At 44.7% G+C, this 18,175-nt stretch overlaps 1 protein-coding gene across 2 annotated transcripts in view; it reads left to right on the forward strand.

Annotated features, from left to right (window-relative positions):
* Positions 1–18,175, forward strand: part of DELE1 (DAP3 binding cell death enhancer 1) — a 21,181-nt gene continuing 3,006 nt past the window's right edge. Inside the window, exons 1-11 of one of the 2 annotated variants that reach the window (XR_016471251.1) lie at positions 1–119; positions 208–301; positions 430–550; positions 904–1,041; positions 6,206–6,261; positions 7,734–7,827; positions 8,534–8,676; positions 9,440–9,598; positions 11,253–11,345; positions 14,754–15,024; positions 15,145–15,282. Coding sequence is in view for 1 of the 2 variants with exons in the window: in XM_031597969.2 (XP_031453829.2) it covers positions 10–119; positions 208–301; positions 430–550; positions 904–1,041; positions 6,206–6,261; positions 7,734–7,827; positions 8,534–8,676; positions 9,440–9,598; positions 11,253–11,345; positions 14,754–14,910; positions 15,145–15,401 (1,422 nt within the window). In the remaining variant the exon portion in view is untranslated. Of the gene's footprint in view, positions 120–207; positions 302–429; positions 551–903; positions 1,042–6,205; positions 6,262–7,733; positions 7,828–8,533; positions 8,677–9,439; positions 9,599–11,252; positions 11,346–14,753; positions 15,025–15,144; positions 15,410–18,175 lie in introns of those variants that run through there. The other variant, XM_031597969.2, reaches the window with a different exon arrangement.

Below are 18,175 nucleotides of genomic sequence, written 5' to 3' on the forward strand. Positions count from 1 at the left end.
TCGGGCGACATGTGGCGGCTGCTGCTGGGCCGCGGCGGCTTCGCGCGCTACTTGCCATCGCCCGCCCGGCCCGCGGCCTCCGCCGCCCCTGACTCTGCCGACAGCCGCGGCTCCGCGCGGTGAGTGCGGCCCTCACTCGCTCGAGGCGGCGCGCCCTGCCCGGCCATCGGGGCGCGAGGGCCGCCGTCACCGCGTTGTGTTTTGCAGGTGCGGGGCCCGCCATGGCCGCGAGCGTGAGGGACGGCGGCAGCCGCTGCCCGGCCTGCTGCCGCGTTACTCCGTGCTGGACGCCGTCACCTGGGTGAGGAGCGGCTGGGCGGGCGGGGGACGCCGTGCCCCGCGGGGAGCCGGGCGCCGTGGCACGGCAAGCCGGGCCCAGGGTTTCCAGTAGGCTGGAAACTCCCCTGACTTGTGTTGTCTCTATTCCAGGGAGCACTGGCCGCGCTCCTGCTGCAGCTGGTCAGGCAGATCTCGTGGCTGCGATCGCTGCCGGACGCCAGGAGGGAGCCCAGGCTTCCCTGGTTGCCATCGCTGCCCGCACGGCACGCAGGTCAGCAGCGCTGGGTTGGGAGGACCCGGCTGTGGGCAGGATTTCTGCCTTCCGACAGCTCACGTCTCTCCTGCTGCTGTCAGAAGCTGACAGGCAGCTTTCAGGCTCCCTGGAGGGACCGAGGGCTGGTGTCTGCTCGGGGGATCTTACTCTTTCTTACCTGTTTGATGCAATCCCACATTACATTCCGCTTCCCATAGTATTGGTCCTCTGATCTGGGCCTTACACGTGAGCAATGCTGCTCAGTTTTGTTGCCGGAGCAGAGAAGGCAACTGGAATAGATAAGTTCTGCTTTGCCTCCTAGAGTGCATGCAGTGTGGCTCATGGGAACTGACTTGTGCTCTGTGTTTCAGTGGTGCCTGATGCCTCAGCCGGCCTTCCCTGTGCCCAGCTGGGGCCCTGCTTCCTGCAGAATGCAGAGCTTGCACCAGAGAATTCATCCTCAGGCATCCCCTCGGGGCTAGGAGAGAGGCAGCTGTGGGCAGAAGAAGGTATGTGCAATGTGCTACAGGGCAGGATGCCTGTAGGAGAAGAACTTCAGTTTTCCTAAGGCAAAGCTAGGACCCATGAAGCAATGTAGACGTTTCTTGAACCATGGAAGAGGGAATGGAAAGACAGAACTCTGGAGTGATGAATCAGGAGTCCAGAGACAGAGAGAAAACAGCTCCTGAAGGCAGGGAGGAGCCCATGGTATAACTGTGCAGCAGTATTGACTTTCCTAATGTTGGTCTGCCTTTTGACCAGCATACAATATCCAGTTTCTGTTCTTTTGTTGTGGACAGACATATGCAATCAAGAGCTTTCAGGAGAATATTGCAGAGTGAACTGAGAGGCTCACTATACAAAATGATGCTAAGGGAATTATTTTCTTCCAGGAGTATGAAAATGAGCGTTTATGCTCCAGACAGGGTGGTAAGAGGGGGTATTAAAGGAATTCTTATTGAAGTAGATCTTATAAAAACAAGAAAATATACTTTTAAAAAAGTAGTGTCATCCAGGAAAATGTGTCCTAACATCTAAAACATTAAGTCATATCAAGGAAGGTCAGATTAAGCCTACAATAGGTTTATTCACTAGATGTGTAACTACTAATAGTAGCTTTGCAGGAACGTATGATTGTGGTGTACATGAGACATTAAATAAACAGCTCACAGATGTTAGATGATGTAACGTTTTGCAAGAAGGGTCAAGGGGGTTCCCCCTTCATTGCTTGCTTCTGTGCTGATTTAAGCTACTGCCCATCACTGCTTATCAAAGCCATCTCCTGCCAGAGGTTACCATTCCCATCAGTTGGCAAATGGAGCATTTTGTTTCCATGTTCCTAATTAGCTCCAGGAAAACAGCCAGGTTAATTTACCTAAACTGCCAATTAGACTGCTTAACCCATCTGCTTTTGCCTGAAGCGTATTAAGAAGCATTCAGATACACTGCCTTGCTGGCAGATGACTGGACATGGACCTCTGGGAGAGGTGGGGAATAAGTGGAGACAGGTCTATCTTCACTTGGCACAGTTGGCAGTGAATGTGTGTCTATATCTAACAGTTTCCTACTGAGAGTCAATTGGGAGAGCTTTTAGGCAAACTGACAAATTGAACCGTGACAAGTCACTAAGGCCACATGCTCTTTGTTCAGATGTTCTCTGGAGGCTATGAAATCACTAAGTCTCTAATGATGGTATGTAATCCAGAGCTGAAATCTGCTGTATGACCAGACTGAACACTGACGAATTAAACACTAGCCTTCGAAAAGCAGGGTTGTTTTTGCCGTGGAACTGCAAAAAATGTAATTATAGGGTGATAGAAACTGTATTATAGAGTAGAAATGTTAGGTACCTGGATGAGTGTACTACATCAAAGGTCTGGAAGGGCTTAGGAAGCCATTTCTCTGACCAGCTTGCTCCATTACCTGAGTCTTAACAGAGAGCAGAGTTAGAGTTTGTAAATCTATTAGAGTTCTCTGGAGAAGTCAACAGGCATGTGGAGCAAGATTATCCAGCTTTTAGCTTTCTGAAAATCTTTCAACCAGGACCTAAGCCAAAGCTATCTGGAGGAATAAAGCTGTTGTGAGGGAAGACAGAGGGACTGCTCTTCGGCTAGAAATTCCTTAAAGCGTAAGAAATGGCTTTCATGATGGAAAGCCATTACTAGTGGATTCCCCTAAGTGCTTTACAGAAACCTGTTCTGCTTAGCAGAGTCGGCAGTGATTTGGAAAAAGGTGATGCTTGAGGTGACAGGAGAAGCAAATGAATTACAAAATTATTCAGGACAGTCAAACCTAGAAGTCACAGCAAAAGATTGGCACAAGATCTAAGAGGGTGATCTTAAGGTAGGTTAAAGGAGTATGTTCAGGGAACTGTAACTGTAAATATACATACAGAGTGAAGAGTCTCAAATCAATGATTGCATTGAAACTGTTAACTCAGTGCTCAACAGCAATGAGGTAAATGAAATGTTATTTGTTGCAAAGGAAGGAGCTGAGGCCAAAACAGTATCATAGATCTTTGTAAGTGTAACATAGCTGCACCTTGAACAATTCCGGAAGTGCACTCTGTCTTAAAAAACAGTAACCAAAATGGCATAGACGAGGATGAGAAAGAGCAAACTGTAGAGAAAGACTGACTCTTTTGCTTTGAAGTAGTGACAAAGGGTGGTAGGCAGCAGCAATGTGCTACTCTGAAACTGCTAGAAACAGCTACTCTGTTTTCTTGAGTGGCAAAGACCTTTGCAATGTATACAAACATCCCAGCTGTGCAGATAACCCATCCCAGTTTTAGTCTAACACAGTAGGATAGAATCTATTACTTAAAAAAGAAAAAACAACCCAAAAAGTGTGTTTAAAAAGAAAACTTGAGGAAATCTGTTGAAAAGTTGCTTAACAGATAATTCCAGGTATTACTGTCAGCAAGTTTTCAGGTGCATGATCACATCCTATTTTTTCATCCAATTTTTGTCTCGCTCAGAGCTTTTCTTTCTGAAAGTTAAAGGCATGTAGTGCAGAAGCAGGTGATTACAGCCATTCTCAGTGGTACAGCAGCTGAATGTTGCCTTGGGGAGTTGTTTTTTACCCCTGACGGGACTGTAAAATTTGTTATTTCAATTCTGAGATTACAGGCATTTCCAAACTGTGTTTTCATTTCAAAGCACAATGAAACCAATTGGAAACACTCAAATTTTCCATGAGGCAGAAATCCTGGATTGTGGCCAGCTTTTGTTGTGAATTAATTCCTGTGAAGTGTGTGGATGTTTCGTTGTGAGCAATCTAGACTATCTATGAGAAGGTTAATAAATCTGCATTTGGAGTTAGCTTCAAGTAACATTTGGTAAGTGCAGGATGAACAGTGGGGAAACACAAAATATTTATTAGCTGTAAGATCTCATGGGAAAAAAAAAAAGGGGCGCATAGTCATGTTACATCATAACACAGATTTAAAGGGGTAGAAATATTGTTGCACAGAAAATTCTAATCTCAATTTGCTGAAGCAGAACAAGATTCTGTGCTGCTTGGGGGTGCCTTTATTTCTCCACATACGACTGAAGGAACCTAAACAACGTGTTAGATTTTGTGCCTGGTTTTGAGAGGGCTGCTGCGAGACAAGTTCTAAGAGTAATGATTTCCATGAGGAGTTTTGATTTGCGGCTTGCCCAGCTTTAAATGAGACTTCCCAGAGAATTCATTGATTTAATCCATCAGGAGATAGGACTGAGTGTCAGAATTGGCTGGTCCCTCTGTTTTCTTCCAAATGATCTTCTGATCTCTGGGAGTGGTAACTCTAGTCTGGGAAGATTACTGGGATTAGATTTGAGGAGAGATTTCCAGTTGGGGGGAGGCATAGGATGTATGGGATGCTTCTACAATCTGATAGTTTCCTGAGCAAGTGAAAGTATTAATGTTTTTTAAATGAATGGTTTGGACATTTTTTTTAACACAATTTATTTATTTTTTCACAAGACTTGCTGTTGTTAAAAAAAACAAAACAAAACAAAACACCAAACTACATCATGAGGGAGATACTGACAGAAGATAGAGAGTTGCAGTGAGGAAGATCAGATCATTTTATGTCTGATCTGAAAATAAATGTAAAGTACAACTAATAAATTTGCAGACTATGTTACTTTTGGTGGAATGGTAAACTGAACTTGTGTTTGCTATAGTGATCTTGCTTGTTGGGTGAGTGAGACTTGTTTAGATAAAATACATTCTAATACTGCCAGAGGGGAATTGTTTATCCAGGAATAATGAGGTTGCAGCTGGAAGGCAGGTCACAGCTTCATGCCCTATAGCTTGGTACAGGCACTAGAAGAAGTGATCTTGCCTGTCCCGTGCTCACTTCTGCCCCTATACCAGCACAGGCGTTTGCAGAGCTATATGGTGATGGCAGTCAAGGCACTGAGGCTCCAAAAGAACTGCCCTTCTCACTCTTTTTAGTTGCCTGCTCTGCAGCCATGCAGCTTGAAAGGGTGATGGGAAGATGTGGGGAGGACACAAGTACTTCTGATAGCAGTACCAGCTTAAAGTGATCCCGGCTTCACCACCTGCATTAGGTGCCCAGTGGGACATAGCTGCTTATGGTGATTCAGGTTAAAAAATAATTGGCCTCAGTCAAACCTCACTGTTCGTCCTTTTTGCTGGAGGTCACTATACTCTTGGAGCAGCTGGCATAAATGCTTGTGTAATCACTTCCAGCACGGTGCTGTTGAGAGCAAAGTGCCTGAGCTTTTGTTGTAGATGCTTTCATTAGATGATTCTGATTGAACTCAGATAGTGGCTAAATAGGTGGCTGTGCCACCATCCCTGTGAGGGCAGTGATGAGTAGGTGGGGTGATAACATGAGCCTGCAAACAGCGCAGCCAGAATAGCATGTCTGATCATCCCCTTGCAGAAGTAGGACTGTATACTGCAAGGAAAATTACCTGGAAAAGGAGCTAGGGTAGGCAGACGCCTAGGCATAAGATCTCAGTGTGATGCTGTGGCCAGCAGGAACAGGAATATGATTCTGACACATGCAAACTAGGCAGTTATGAATTTGAATAAGGAGGCAATTTTATCCTTTCCGTGACACTGGTGAGAATGTCCTCACTTCAATAACAATGTTGAAATTTCAGGAATAGTGGCAAAAAAAAGTCATAAAATTAATCAACTCAGACAGAAAAGTACTTCAGTTGAAAGATGTGAACAGCTCAGTCTGTTTAGAATCACAGAAAAGAATCAAGAGGGGTTGATTAGTTGTAACAGGACTTTGAAAAAGAGAATGGGCTTTTTAGTGAAGAGACAAAAGCCTAGGAGAGTGGGTGACGGAGAGCAGAAACCAGATGTATTTTAATTTGAAATGAAGCACAGATTTTTAAAGCCATGATTACGAGTTGCTGGAACAAACTTTCAAGAGAAGTAGGAGACTGTCTATCTTTTTGTTCCAGCAGGTCAAGATTGGGCCCTTTCTGGAGGAGGTGCATTAGCTGAATCCAGGGCTGCATTCACATGGTGCTTAGCTAATTATGATACCAAGGTCAGATCAGTCACAGTGCCTCTGTCAATGTCCCTAACTGGGCACACGATCAGTAGTCTAGGAAAGAACTGAAGAGCAGAGAAAGGTATCAGAAGGAAGATGTGAATATACAGCCTTGCTTAACCCTGTTTTTCGTCCCTCTTTTAATGTAGGGGAGTTCCCAGTCCCTCAGTGCTCCAGCCTGAGGCCAGTTCCGCAGAGTACAAAGGTAAGCTTTCATTTTTTCGTGAGTTCCGTCTGTGCCTGAGGCCCCTTTGCTACAGAAAGGCATCTCAGTGCAACCCCAAGCAGAGCCTGAGCAATCCACTCACACGCAAGAGTGCTTTCTGCACTGCATAGCTGGAGGCCGGGAGAATGAAAGATGTGATGTGCTGCCCTTTAGCCAACGCAGAGTTCCAGGAGTCACAAACTGACGTCTCTGTCCTTTAGAGTGTCTGTGTAACAGCAGTGCTAGTAAAGAAGCACTGGAGGAAAATGTGCCAAAAAAACCCCACCAAGTAGCACCAGTGTGGTATATCTGCATTTTGATGATATCATTCACTAGGTGTCTGTGTACTGTTGCTATTTTGCTTTTCTCCAGGCAAGTGCATGACTGGAGGTGGTGTCACCTCTCCCAAAGCTGCAAATCAAGTCTGAGGCTTGTTTGTTAGAGAAAGGAAGAGATTTTGTGCTTGAGGAGGGTATATCAGGTTGAGTCATGGGGTTGTAAATCATATTATTGTTTTTGTTGTGATTAAGCCTGTTAATTCCTTGCAATCCAGAGCTCCCCATTTTAAAAGTCAGTCAGCTTAGCAATTACTCAAGGACACTCTGAGCAGAATGGAAATATATTCAGCAGTTAACAAAGTGAGATCCTCACTGATGTGAATGTGACCTCCTCTACCAGAAAGGTTTTCACTTGGTCTGCCCAGAGAGGTGGGAAATGAGCTCCCCATCCATCTGCAAGGCCATGTGCAGTGGGGCAGGTCTCAGGAGGCTCCCTGGGGAGGAGATGAGTCGGTCTGTGTCTTGTCCTCCTGTGAGCAGCTCAAAGTGCTGTAAAGCTCTTTGGTGGCAAGGGGCATTTTTGCAGTGTGACTCCCCGTGCAGAGGCATCTTGGCTTATGTGCAGTGTGTGCTGCTGCCGCTCGATGGCACTAAATTTGTACTCAAGCTTGGAAATGAAAGCTGCAGGCCAGGCTAATCCTCCCACCTCCCAGAGCTCCAGTGAAGTTAAAAATACTGTTCATTACTGAGGAAGAAAATACATTGTTTCTGCAGGGTTTTATTAGGGAGACTGCAGTGTTCAGTAAGCTGTCAGCGTTGGCTCAGCTTGAACTGTGTAAAGGATATACAGGTATGTCAGTGCGTGTTTGACAGAGAGAAATGCCACTTGTGCATTGATCTTGGAGGGCAAATGAGGGCTAATCTTACATTTGAGGAGGAGAACTGTGTGTGGTATGTTGAATTCTGATATGTTCTAATGATATCTAAGTGAGTACACCAGGCTCCCTGCTCAGAGGTGAGCAACGTCTGTGTAAAACAGGGAGATTTTTGTGTGGACACGTGACACCAGATTACATCACCCTCTTGATTTACTACAGGACAATACAAATATCAGATTGCTCCATTTCCAAGAAGTATCTCTTTTAAGGCTTGTATGTTTTTGCTGTCTTATAACTTTCTTCTTTGACTCTGCAGGAAAATCCAGCTCAGCGAGAGCATTTGGAAGAAGCTGCTTTTCAGTTGCAACAGATTTTCCGGGTTGATATTTCCATTGCATTCAATATCCTTGGTAATGTGGACTTGGGTTTGTTTTGTCCTTAAACCACACGTTCCTCTTTTTGGAGGGCCTCCAAATGGTTGCAGGCCTTTTGTGAAGGCAGAGATGGCATATACCCAAACTGAAGCCTTCTTTCAGCAATTTCAACTATACTTTCAGAGATTTATTGCCCTTTGTCTCATCCTGCCACCTGATTTATGTCAGCATTTTTAAATCCAGGCATGGTTGAAATCTGCACTGTTGTCCTGACATCTGTATTTGGAAATTAAGTCATCTCTGTCCTTTTTGCAACATGAGCTGTCCTATCTTCATAGCTCTTTTTTCATTGTCTGAGATCTCAGTCTTCCTGGCAAGCTGAAAAAGCAATTGCAGAACTGCAACTCTAAGAAGAACTGAAGGAAGATGTAGAGATCTAAGAAAAAACTCCCTGCCCTACATACACCACTAGTTGCAGCACTAGAAAAGTAAACTGCTTCTCCATTAACCATATGTTGTGCTAGTACATGGTCCTTCTTTGCAATGAGATCAGAATAGTTCCTAAAATACAGTGTTGCTGTTTTCCCTGTAGAAACTTTGATTATGTGGGATGGGGGCTGGTGAGCCTGCTAGGAGTGGGCCAGAACACTTGGCATGGGGCAAGGATGGTCTGGGGAGTGTCTGCTGCATTTGAGACTGCATTTTGCTCTTTTCCTCTGTTTTCACGCCATTTTCTTCCCAGGGATTGAAAGTATGAGAGCAGGCCATTACCAGATAGGCTATACCTGCTTCAAACTGGCAGCAGATCGAGGCTACACCAAAGCCCAGTTCAATGTGGGTCTGTGTTATGAGCATGGCAGAGGCACAGAAAAAGACTTGGAAAAGGTATCCACAGCTGGTACAGCCATGTATGTGTGTGACATGCACCAGGGAAGCAGTCTTCATTGGGTGCGCAATCACTTTTCTCCCTTTGAATGGGTGTGACACTCTCTGAAGTCTGACTGGAAAATGCTGGAAATAATATAAGCTGCAGGTTGCAGTGCTGGTTTCGGTATTGTAGATCCCTTTGGAGATGTGCTTTTGAAATCCCCTTTCTCATAGCTGCTGAGGTCTTGTTGCAGGTACACAGGCTGTGCCACTAGCAGCTGCAAGAGTACCCAGGAGAAACCTGTCATGTTGCTGTATTTAAAACACCACTGCATATCCGAGCATTTCTTTACATTATGAGCCTTCCAGTTTGGCTACCTTAACTACAGCCTGCCACCTAGTGAGTGCAGCCATAGTCAGCATCCTTCTGTACCCAAAAAGATCGCAAAGGCTGCTTGTTTTGAGTAATTGTGCAGATCCCCACTGGCATGAAGTAAGCTTTGGTATTGATGGCCCAGTGCCATATCCTTCAAAACTCGGAATTTTGACTAGAGAAGGCAGAGGTAGTTAGAGGGCTCTTGGTACAGTGGTATTCCACTCTCTCACTTGAACGACCTCATGTTTTTCAGCAGGAAAGCGTGGGAGGATTGCCAGGGTAAGCATGTGCAGCTTATGATAGGTCTGGACAGAGAGGTTAAGCTTGCCCTGGCCAGAGGGGAGTCGCATCATGTTTGAGGGTATGTATTATCTGACTGACACAAGTATGTTTCTCTGTTTCCAGGCAGCTCTTTATTACTACCGTGCAGCCAGCAGCTGTCACCCCATGGCACAGTACCGCTATGCTAGATGCCTCTTATACCACAGTCCTGAAAATGAATGGCATAGGCTTCAGAAGGCAGTGACTTTCCTGGAGCAAGCAGCAGAAGCTGGACTTACAGAGGTTGGTGTCCACCACATGGGAGTGATTATAAAAGCTGAACGTTTTCATAGGAAAGAGAGAAGTTTTTTTAGGACTGAAAGCAAAATTCTTCCTAAATGCTCCTACTATTGCCTGTGTATGGGGACAGCCCTGTCTGCATATGCAAGGCAACTAGGTGCCCATTCTGTCAACAGTGCTGGTTGTCTGTTTTGCTGTTGGGCTTTTTAGTGTGGCTCTCATAAACCCCCTAAACAGGAGGTTCTCTGTATGCTTATGGGACTTCTGCTTGTTAGTAACATGCAATTTCTGGTCCCATCATGTGCCTGAGATAGATAGTTGCTTCTTAGCTTTCTTGGTTGAAGAGAGGATGCAGCCATAACTGATACCAACTATATAAGGCTCTTTTTTACTTTACAAAAGAGGACAGAGCTTAATGCACCAATTCTTAGAGACCTGTTAAGTTGCCTATTCTCTAGTGACAGGTGGCAGCCTTTTATGTTCCATGCCTGGAAAATGTGCAGCATGAATGCATCAGCTGTCAGTGAACATAAGCTGCTGCGTCCAAAAGATAGGGATCTTCATGAAAGTAGATTTCAGGTTTCTAGAATGCAAAGTGTATCCTCAGTTACCACAGATCTCCACAACATCTGTATTTGGATCAAGTATCATGTTTTGGCATACTTTTTACATCACTAAAAGCCGTTCTCACCTTGAGGATTAAGAGCAGTTCAAACTCTGGTACAATAAACTCTCCAGATCTTTCTCTTGCCTGCAGCCATAGTAGAGGTAGCTTTCCAAAATATCTTTTGTTCCTAAAGTGCAAGGATCCCAGTTTTGCCCCATTTAGATTAGTCTATCATCCTGCTCTACAAGCATGAGTCTGACTGCAAAACTGCAAAAGGATATGTATGACTCAGGTGCCTGCTTTTGAATTACATCAGCTCTGAAGCTGGAGCCAAACATGCATGTAATTGTTCTTTCCAATGCCTAGATTAGACTGGCAGCTAAGGAAAACTGACCTACAGTTGAAAAACTATATTTCATTGCCCCTCAATTGCAAGAGTACAGGTTGCTTTGGTGGAGGAACTTCCATGAGATGCTTTGAGTAGGAACAGATCCTCATACAGCATATCTGACTTTTCAGGATGATTCATCCGCATAGATCTGTGTACCCTGTCCTCCTTTCCCACTCTCTAGGGGATACATTTAGGCATGTGGCATCTTGTGTTATGAATGCAAGCCATTCTGGCAGTGACTGTATCTCATGTAGCACACTGTTCCAGGAAGTACATCTGCTATGTCTAACGGACAACTCACGAGTAGGAGCCGTTCTCTGGCTCTGACTTCCACAGTACAGTTTGAAACAAAATTCTAGGTCTCATACTGTTAGTGTGGTGGTGTTACTGTGTGTATAGTGGAGTTTTGTAGATCAAATTGGATTTTTCATGTTTATAATGACAGACTGAGTTTCTTAGGATAGCCTTCCTTCTCCTAGCAAGCTCTGCTGCAATCACGATACTGTGCACGTGAGTCTCACAGGTGTCCCTGATGAGTTGCCAGAGATTATGCTCTGCTCCAGCAGCAGAGCTTTTACTGGCATTCGGACAACTTGCAAAAACAGGAGTAATTAAGGTGGAAAATCCTGGCTGATTTGTATCATGTGGTTTTGCTGCAGGCACAGGCTTATCTCGGAGTGTTCTACATGAGGGGGCTACAACCTAAGGAAAAGAGAGGTCTCAAGTACCTATTGCTGGCAGCAAAGAATGGTGTAAGTAATCCCTTTGTAAGCTGTGGTTGTTCTGACTTCGGGATTTTTGCAAGTTACAGGTGGCAGATTTCAGGGCTTCTTGAGGTGGGAGTGACTGCCAGGACTTCACTGTGCTGTCTGAAAGGTCAGAGTGGAGCACTGGCACACCTTGGGGAGGAAGCAGACCCTGGGACACACACCCTCAAAACATGAGCACAGAAAATGCCATACTAAGTTGGAGCAGTTCTTACAGAACCAGTGCTTATGCAGTTTCCAGCAAATACTCCCTCATCATGATTTTAAAGCTTTCCTGTTATGGAGCCTTTACACCCTTCCAGTCAAAATCTTTCACCACTGTATCACTGGGAGAATTTTGCTGTGTCTATCTTGAATCTGTTCTTCAAAATAAGCCCATTATTTCTTGCTTCCTACAGAGAGGATGAAGAAACTATTTCTATTTCTTTACAGGGACCTTTTATGTACTTAAATACTTAAATCCCCATTCAACCTTCTCCTGTTGTTTCAGTTTCTCCTCACACATCATGTTGTCTGGATCTTCTTTCTCTCTGTTGAATTTTTTCCAAGTGACCCATGCTTTTTTGTGGATTGTTTTGTTTTGTTTTGTTTTTTGTTTGTTTGTTTTGTTTTGTTTTTTGAAGGACAATGCCTGACACAATACTGCTCCTGTGGTCTTACCCATACTTAGAGAAGTATAACATTCATGTCTTGCAGCTTAGTTTCTGCTTTCTTTACAGCACTGTGACATTGTTCACTCATTCTCAGATTGCAGTGTATTATAAGGAGCTAGGTTGTTTTTTTTTCTGAAGAACTCTTTCATTTTAACTTGAGTTCCTACAACTTCTTTGTAATGGAAAATAATGAATAACTTCCCTCTTCTGGCAAGCACTTCTGATTCTGTCAGCCTTCAGTATGTCCTCTGTGAGTCATTTCTTTTGCAGGCTGCAGAGCACTAGTTTATTTTGTCTCTCCATGTAGTTAAACTGTAACATTTGTTTTGTCAGTCTTCTCTGTATTTTTCTAATTTTCATCCATCTTAAACCAAGTGGACTAAAACTGGACTTGGGATGAAGGCATACCATGGATATGGCATAATGAGTTCCTCTGCTTAGTTCTATATTCCTTTCTAATAATTCCTAATGCTGTTTTCCCATTTGCTTGCCAGTGATTGGTGACTTGGTGGTTTCAGGTAGATATCACAGTGATTCCCAAATTCATGTCTATATGCATTCCTTTGCATTTGTCAGCACTGTGATTGCATTGCCCACTCATAGTGTTGTGAGGTCTTCATTAATTAATTCTTTACAGTAAGTTTGATGACTCTTAATGACATTACATCTCTTGCATTACATCTTCAGTTTTCACCACTTTTAAGGATGCAGATATTAGAGCAGTGGTGAGACTAGACCAGAATAGCCCCAAATGCTCAAACATCATGTTCTTGATGGTTGATATAGTGTTTAATTCCAACTCTGCTAGAGATCTCCTGTAAGCTTCATAGATGATTTCTTCCTTCCAGTCTGATGCCAGATGCGTAAGCTGCACAAAATATCAATGAATCATCTCATTAAATAGTTGATTGTCCTGGATGCACAGTAAACCCCTGAAAGCAGAAAATCCAAGAGGTAACTGCTGGTCCCAGCAGTACTCCTTAGTAGGTCAGAGTTTAGGTTACAGCCAAGACAGTTCTCAGAAGCCAGTCATGTTTCCCCAACTCTGCTTCCCAGTGGATGTTGGCCACAGACGTACCACAGCCTTGTCTTTGATGACAGGCATATGTGCAGGATCCCTGGGATGTAACCCCATGTGTTCAGCTGGAAAAAATTCTCCATGAGTATGTTCAATTACCCTTGGCACCCTGGAGTGTTTCAGTTCAGTAGAACTTATGTTTAGTTGGCTAAAAGACTATTGGTTATGAGTAAAGGAGAAATGGCACTGTTTAAATACAACTTAAGAAGGAAAAAACAAACACAAAAATGCAGGGATTTGATATTTTTCAGGTTTCTGCTGTGCGAAAGCCACAGGGGTAGCTCTGACAAGCATTCTTCCAAACACTGCAATGCTTCAGAGAACTGTGTTTTACTTTAGTTACCAAAGTAACCATTTTATCTATTTTATTCTCCCTAATTTTATCGGAACAAGCACAGAATATAAGAAATGTGTTAAAGAGTGTTCTTAAAGAACTGAGTCAGATTTCAAAGTATATTACAGTCACGCATGCCATGCTAATTTGGAGATCTCCTCTCCTGGTGGTGGTCTTTGAGGTGTTCATCATGTAAGAAACCACTAGTGGAATATTTCATGCTTATCTAACTTTGTATCTTGTCATATCTGAGCAGTCAAACCTTCAACATGCTTACCTCATCTCTAAAGAAGTTTATTGCTGTCATAAAGTGAGACTCGAAACATTTTGCAGGGCGCCCACTCATTGAGTTCTTTGCTTTCCTCCACCAGCTAGATCCCAGACAGCAACACTTGCAATATGTTCCTTTCTTATGGCTTTATTAAAACTTGCAAACTTGCCACTTACTTTTTTTTTTCCCTCAAAGCCTTATTTAGATCACTTTTCTGGCAGTTACACTACTCAAATAGCATTACTGGCTTTTTCACTGGAAAAGGTCTGCATGACCACTTGCCTGTGTGTGTTTTTCACTGTCTTCAGGACTGTCATCTTTCTTTTTTGCTATGAGACCATGTTCCCAGCATTGGATGAGAGACATAAAGTGCACAGCTGACATGCAAACATATTTATGGGTTTGGATTTGCTGACCCATCTGCAATTTCTGGTTCATTCTCAGCAGTTGCGTGTGCCTGAGTAGTTCATGCTTTTTCTGTAACACTTACTTGCTTGACTTCCTTTCTGCTGCCTGAGATTTCTTCTGGAATATAATTAGGTGGGGCCGAGCATGCTAGTGGTGCACTGTTGTGTTGCAGGCCTGATGGACTGCAGGGTTGCCAAGGGGAATCTTCCAGCCTTGGTAACAAGACCTCTGGCATTTGTTCTGTTTTTACAAGACATCTGTGTGAACTGTAGTACGGTATTCCACAGGGTGTGTTTACAGTTTGGGTGTGAGCAGGATGTGGGTGCAGTGAGACCTCTTAATTCTGACCCCCAGAAAGTCTGGATGCTCTTTTGTTCCTGTGACACAGACCTGGACAGTGAAGGGCAATCAATGACTTTAATTAGAAAGGGATAGGGAGGAGTGGTGTCAGAGGTGCCTGGTGAGAATTTCTGCTTGACGATGTGCTTGTCAAAGGAAGGGACAAAATTACGAAAGATACAGTCTGAGGAACCAAAGATAGAGGAATAAACTTCAAAGTTGGTGCTAAGGACTGTCTGTTCTCCTTTTGTATGCTGTCGTCACTTCTCCATCGTGTGGGGCTGATTACTGTGCTGTCTCCTGTGGCTAGGACGCCCAAAGCAGATACCACGTGGGCGTTTGCTATGAGAAGGGCCTTGGAGTGCAGCAAAACCTGGCAGAAGCGATGAGACACTATCGACAGTCAGCTGCTGCAGGGAACAGGAATGCTCAGGAGAGGCTGCGAGTGATAGAAGAGGAGATGGAAGGTACAATGGGCCACGGGTGAAGAGGGTTTGTGGGACTGCATCGTGACATGGGCCTGTATTGCCAGAGGAAGGGTGGCAGAGTACCATGGCAAAAAGGAATCCTTTTTATTGAAGGCAAGGGAGCACTTTTCTTTCTCAATTGTTTTCACATCTTAGCAGCTATTCCCAGTCAAGTGGAAAAGCTGTTCCCATAGTCTGATGCATTATGAAGATCTTGTTTTAATGTGCTTTCAGATGTGCGAAGAAAGCACCCATTTCCTTTCGGAATGAGAGCCTCTTCCTCCAGCCCCTGTTTCTGGGCCACCGAGCACATGCCTGCAGGTCTCCATACCTTCCAGCCAAGACAACCTGCCCTCACCCTGCCCCACTCCTGGAGTGCAGACAGGCTCCACACAATGACACTCGGCGGCGCAGAATGGAGCCATGCCCTAGGAAACAGGGCAAGTCCACTGGAGCTGCAGGGTTTGGAGCCCCACCACTGTGGTTACTAGAGCAGCTGGTAAGTGGAACAGGCAGAAGGGAAGGCGGGCCTTCTTGTTGTATGGGTCTAGAAGCAGGGTAGTAGTGAATGGTAAGAGAAGGTTCCTGATCCATTAACAGAAAGCTATTTTATAATACAGGGGTTTTCAAATTAAAGCTTGTGATATCTCCTATGCTCCTATGTAGCTTAGCCCTCTCCCGGCCAACACAAGGCCCTTTCTTATGCTCCTTCACTTACATGTGAAGCTGATGTCCCAGCATGCCATGGTGGGTACAGTTTGGGGCTATAATTTCAGTAGCTTTGTACATCTTTCACGTGGTTTCAGAGCAATGCTTGCAAGGCACCATATGGTGATGCTGACTGCTAACTGGGTGAGTCTGGCCTGCAATCCCTGTGGCAATTTGATCTTACCTCAAGGAAGATTTCCAGCACAATCTGGGCTTCTCTCTGTGTGGATACTGCAGCAGTTCAGTCTGTTTTCAGTCCTTGTCCAAAGCAATGCAAGCAAGAGAGTATTTTCAGGTTATTAGGGCCCAGGTTTCTGTGGGATTCAATTGATGAATCCACCTGTGCTGGTGGAAGTAATGCTGTCTTCAGCCATCCTGTGCCTTTGTTGGTGCCCTTCAGTCCCCAGTTATTATTCCTTCAGCTCTGGCAGTGAGTTACTCTCATGGGGGCACCCCTTTAAGTCACAGTAAGCAAGGTTTGCTTCAAAATTTATATTGTACGTGTGTGCTAAGCACATCATCTCATTTCCACCAAAGTGGCTAAGCACTTGCCCAGCAGGCAGTAGCCAACGTCAGGCAGGCAGACTAGCAGCTGGTATGATAATTTCTTCCACTGGGGCAGCTGGGTCCGGAAAAAGGCATTTGTCCACACAAGTTTAAGCTGATTCAAGGGCATCTGTACAAACTGTCCAGCTTCCTGTAGCTATCTGTGTTGCTCTGGTGCTTTGTGTAGATCAGGCTCTGAAAACAGGCGATGGCCCCATCCTGTACTTGCTGTGGTCTCCATTCAGCGAGGGAGGGGCACAGCAACAGCTCAGTGCATCCGATAGCTCAGATTGTTCTTCTACTCTGGTCTTTTTGCCCAGACCAAACTTTCTTGGACTGTTTCCTTTATCAAGCAGGATACAATTAGCAGGAAATTCCTCGGGTGTATTTCCTATTCTGCAATAATCCACAGTGTGCTTACGCAGTGATCAGGATAGGACAGGAGTGAGGGATGGGGGGAGCTGGAAGCAATTTGCACAATCAGGAAACTGAACTAAGGGGAATTTGTCTCCCTTTTAACCTGCTTGCTGTGATGTATTTTTGTGTACAGACTGTCCTTTGACAGGCACGTCGAAGTAATGTACCAGAAGATGTGAGGCTCTGCCATGTGTTTGTCCTCTGTGCATCCCCAAGATGCAGAGGAATCCTCCTCGCTGTCGCAGATATGCCACCCTCATAGTTTGCACAGCTGCATCTCAGTTAGAATTTGGCTCACTGTCATTGTTTTGGTGCAAGAGCCTGTTTTGTTTGTGAAACAAAACAGCAAGACATTTGTATCAGCAGTATGGCAGTATGAGCATGCTAGGGTAAACTCATCAGTGTAATTTATTGACAGAGATGGGGTCATCTGTGAAGCACTTTGGAGATTCCAACTACAACAGTGGGTACCTAGGGTATTAAGAAGGCCACCTGGGGAAATCTTAATGTGTTGTTCTTGCTACTTGGTCCAAAGAGCAACAGGGAGAAAAAAAAAAAAGGTTTCATTTACTTTCCTTTAAAATTATGTGTCTGATTCTGTGTTGCTGTGGCCTGTGTATGTGCATGCTAAAAACAGGGCACAGTAACCTCCAGGTTCATGGAAAGGGAGTGTGGGTAGGATGCTTTTGAAAAGCTCATATCTGTTGGGTGGTACTGCCCATTGTTATTCAACTTAGCAATAAAAATGAAGGCTAAAAATACCCCCCCAAGACACCTGATGCGGCAGCTTCAGTGCCAGCAAATTGCTTTTGGAGAAAACTTTGTTGTGTGAAGTATGGAACCTGTGGAGAACTCAGTGCAGTGTTTTTAATGTAAAGGTGGTGTGGCAAAGGAAGCAGTGTGTGCAGAGCACTGCTGGCCCTGTGCTGTGATGGGGGGTAGGCTGGCAGTCTCTTCTCAGCATATCTTTTGTAATCACTCAGGAACAGTGCTGTGTGTTGTTAGCAGTGGGAGGGATGGCTTTCCTTTATTCCCAAAGCATGATTCTACATAGCATCGCTTTGCTAGAGTGACACATGTTTGTTCTGTGCTTTGTATCTTAGTTGGAAAGCAAAGACAATGGTACTGAGAAAGGAGTCCTGCATGTGTGTGATCCAGCAGTGCTTACCTGTGGTCTCTATTCTCCCAGAACTTCTACTGCTCCTCTACCCATGTGCCAACTGTGTACCACTGCCAAAGCCTACAGATCCTCTCCCAGTGCCTGTGTCCCTGTTGTCTTGCCAGTTTAAGTGCAAGTCCCCATGGTTAACAACACCTTTGTGTGCCTCTTTTCCTGTTACTAGTATCTGTATCTCAGTTTTTCGACACATGCTATTATTCCAAAGTCTTAAGAGCTCACATACGCATGAAACAAAATGAAAATCTATAGTATGGGTGAAGCTTGTGACTGAATATTTCAGAGCTGTTTTCACGCTTCCCTTTTCCCAGGTTACCTTTGACAGACTCCAGCCATCTGTTGTCTGCTTCTGGGCAAGGACTATGCTCCAAAATCCAGTGGCCCTCAAAAAAGAGTGCAGAGAAAGGAATTGTGAGC

This window comes from Phasianus colchicus, chromosome 15 (genome assembly GCF_987193195.1).
Source record: "Phasianus colchicus chromosome 15, bPhaCol1.hap1.1, whole genome shotgun sequence".
NCBI classification, from domain to species: domain Eukaryota; kingdom Metazoa; phylum Chordata; class Aves; order Galliformes; family Phasianidae; genus Phasianus; species Phasianus colchicus.